At 48.6% G+C, this 3,216-nt stretch overlaps 1 protein-coding gene across 1 annotated transcript in view; it reads right to left on the bottom strand.

Moving 5' to 3' along the window:
• The window catches only part of LOC137366997 (deleted in malignant brain tumors 1 protein-like), a gene marked incomplete at its 5' end in the record, with an annotated part of 32,579 nt that extends 30,204 nt beyond the window's left edge, over positions 1–2,375 (bottom strand). The window contains 2 exons of the mRNA XM_068028492.1: positions 1–198; positions 2,340–2,375. The exon at positions 1–198 is cut by the window's left edge and continues 120 nt beyond it. Coding sequence (XP_067884593.1) covers positions 1–198; positions 2,340–2,375 — 234 coding nt within the window. The remainder of the gene's footprint in view (positions 199–2,339) is intronic.
• Positions 2,376–3,216: the final 841 nt, after the last annotated feature.

The following is a 3,216-nucleotide window of genomic DNA, read 5'->3' as shown; positions in this document are numbered from 1 at the left end:
TCTCCTCCGAGCCTTGCCCGAACTTGGCCGAGCCGTGGGCTAGCTCGGCGAACCCGCAGTCCATTTGGCGGCAGACGACGACGGCATCCGGCATGTCCCAGTAGTCGTCACAGATTGTCCCCCAGGTTTCATTGTGGTAAACCTCCACTCTGCCATTGCAGGTATTACTGCCGTTCACCAGTCTCAACCTCAAGAACTCTAATGAGAAAGTTGAAACAGAATGGACAAACAACCTCAGCTCAAAGCAGACTGGGAACATGGGAAATAGGGCCATTCGGCCCCTCGAGCCTGCACTGCCATTCAGCTAGATCATGGTTGATCTTTGACCTCAACATCAATTGCTCACACTCTTCCCATAATCCCTCCATAATGTCAATATCTAGAAATCGACCCATCTCTCTCTTGGACATGCTCAATGATTGAGCCTCCACAGTCCTCTGGGGTAGAGCATTCCACAGATTCACCACCCTCTGAGTGAAGTAATTCCTCCTCAACACAGCCCCAAATGGCCGACCTCATTTCCCAAGACATGTACAACACGCAGAAGTCCATATTGTCTTGTTACGGACATGAGAGCAATACTGACAGAAAGAGCCAGCTGGGCCTCGGAATACCTTTTTGGGTGGGATTAGAACCCAACCCGATATTTAGTCCAGTGGAATTGGCTCCGACAGAGCATCGAGAGGTGCGGCAAACAAGCGGAGAATTTCTACCGCCAAGTCTGGGGGAACCATTTCCAGTAAAGTGGGGGAGGCTTCTTCCATTGGCAAGCTATTAAGTTACTTCCTATGCTGGAGGCAGAGAGTTTGATCCAACCCCATTGATGGATGTTACATGCTCTTCGGTATGTGCACAGTTGGCCTCGTGCCAGCAAAGCATTTGCAAAGGCTCGGAACATAACCAGCGACACTCTGAACCGAATTGTCACCCAAACAGTGATAACAACACCGACTTGCATTTATATAGCCCCAGGTGCTTCACGGGTAGCGCGCATCAAACAAGATTTGGCACCAAGGTGTGCAAGGAGCAGACTCCCTTCGTACTGGTCCCACAGGCGTTCCCTGCGCTCAAATCTCTGGAGCAAGGTGTGAACAGAATGACGTATTGGGTGGCAGTAATAAGAGCGCACCAATACTTAGAAGCATTTGCTACAGTGCCACGCATCAGACTTGTGATCAAGGCTGGAGCTCATGGAATAAAAGGGACGGTAGCAACACGGATACGGAATTGGTTGAGTTACAGGAAACAAAGATTATGGTTCGTGGATGTTTTTCGGGCTGGAGGAAGTTTTGTCGTGGAGTTCCCCCAGGGGTCAGCGTTGGGACCCTTGCTTTTCCTGCTATATATTAATGACCGAGACCTCGGCGTACAGGGCACAATTTCAAAGTGGGCGGATGGTTTGAAACTCAGAAGCAGTGTGAACTGTGAGGAGGATAGTGTCGAACTTCAAAAGGACACAGACAATTTGGTGGAATGGGCAGGCAGGTGGCAGATGATGTTCAATGCAGAGAAATGTGAGGTGATTCATTTTGGTAGGAAGTACATGGAGAGACAATATACAATAAAGGGAACAATTCTAAAGGGGGTGCAGGAGCAGAGGGACCTGGGTGTACATGTGGATAAGTCATTGAAGGTGGCAGGACAGGTTGAGAGAGCAGTTAATAAAGCATACAGTATCCTGGGCTTTATTAATAGGGGCGTAGAGTACAAGAGCAAGGAGGTTATGTAGAATTTGTATAAGACACTAGTTTGTCCTCAGCTGGAGTATTGCGTCCAGTTCTGGGCACCGCACTTGAGGAAAGATGTGAGGGCATTGGAGAGAGTACAGAAGAGATTCAGGAGAATGGTTCCAGGGATGAGGAATTTCAGTTATGAAGATAGATTGGAGATGTTAGGACTGTTTTCCTTGGAGAAGAGAAGGCTGAGAGGTGATTTGATAGAGGTATTCAAAATCATGAGGGGTCTGGACAGAGTAGATCGAGAGACACTGCTCCCACTGGTGAAAGGATGGAAAACGAGAGGGCACAGATTGAAAGTATTTGATAAGAGAAGCAAATGCAACACGGGGGGGGAAAAACTTTTTCACACAGCGAGTGGCTAAAGTCTGGAATGTGGTGGAGGCAGGTTCAATTGACGCATTCAAAAGGGAATTAGACAGTTCTATGAAAAGGAAGAATGTGCAGGGTCATGGGGGGAAGGTGGGGGAATGGAACTGAGAGAATTGCTCTTGCAGAGAGGCAGTGCAGACACGATGGGCCGAACGGCCTCCTTCTGCTCTGTAACAGTTCTATAATTCTGTGATTCCAGCACCACTTTAAGTAACGTTACTTGACCCAAACCTTCAGACGCCAATCCGTTTTCCACACCGAAAGGAACTGCAAGAGAAAAAAAAGACAAGCGTACGGTTATCAAGGCAGTCACAAGACACCACTTGGTGCAAGAAATCTGCAACCAAAATGGAAAACAGTGCAAAATAACCAGAAAAATCAGCAGAATCAGTGGACAGAGAGGCATCGGGAAGTCAAGATTCAGGTCGATGACCCTTCACTGGAGCTGGAAAACATGAGTGAGGAATAGATACTCAGCTAGGGCAGTAGAGGAGTGGGACTGGATGTGGCTGTTTGATGGGCAGCATTAGATTAACCGAATGAAGAGATGATGTGCAAGGCAATTGGTGGTGATGAATGGGACCAGGACGGAAACAAACCCAGGGCTGATGTAAATGGTCGGAGTAGAGTCGGAGAGGAGAGGGAATGCATGAGAAACTATGCCAAAACTAAGAGTGCAAGTCGGCTGGTGCAACCCTGGGTGCATACTACCCCATTAGTCTTGCGCTGGTGGAGTATCCCCACGTCAAGCAGTGGTTCGCACATCTCCAGTAGCAACATCTCCAATTCAATCAGTCGCCATTGCCCAAAGAGCACAGGAGGGTCGATTCATTCAATATTGAGTCCATGAGACTGTAAAGAAGCTCATAGAATTATGGGGGTGCTGTTCCCTGTGCATGCTTTCACATTCATTGCAACAATGCAGGAGGCCGAGGACGCATGGGTCAGAGTGGACTGCGGGCTGAAGTTATCTGTCCATTCAGTGTGTCCTTACACCCTAGTTCCCAACTGTTTCCATTGACAGGAGGGTGGGTAACTAAAGGACACATAAGAACATACGAATTTGGAGCAGGAGTTGGCCATTCGGCCCCTCGAGCCTGCCCCGCCA

This window comes from Heterodontus francisci, unplaced genomic scaffold (genome assembly GCF_036365525.1).
Source record: "Heterodontus francisci isolate sHetFra1 unplaced genomic scaffold, sHetFra1.hap1 HAP1_SCAFFOLD_690, whole genome shotgun sequence".
In the NCBI taxonomy this organism is placed as follows: Eukaryota; Metazoa; Chordata; class Chondrichthyes; order Heterodontiformes; family Heterodontidae; genus Heterodontus; species Heterodontus francisci.
This window is presented reverse-complemented; position numbering and strand designations above follow the sequence as displayed.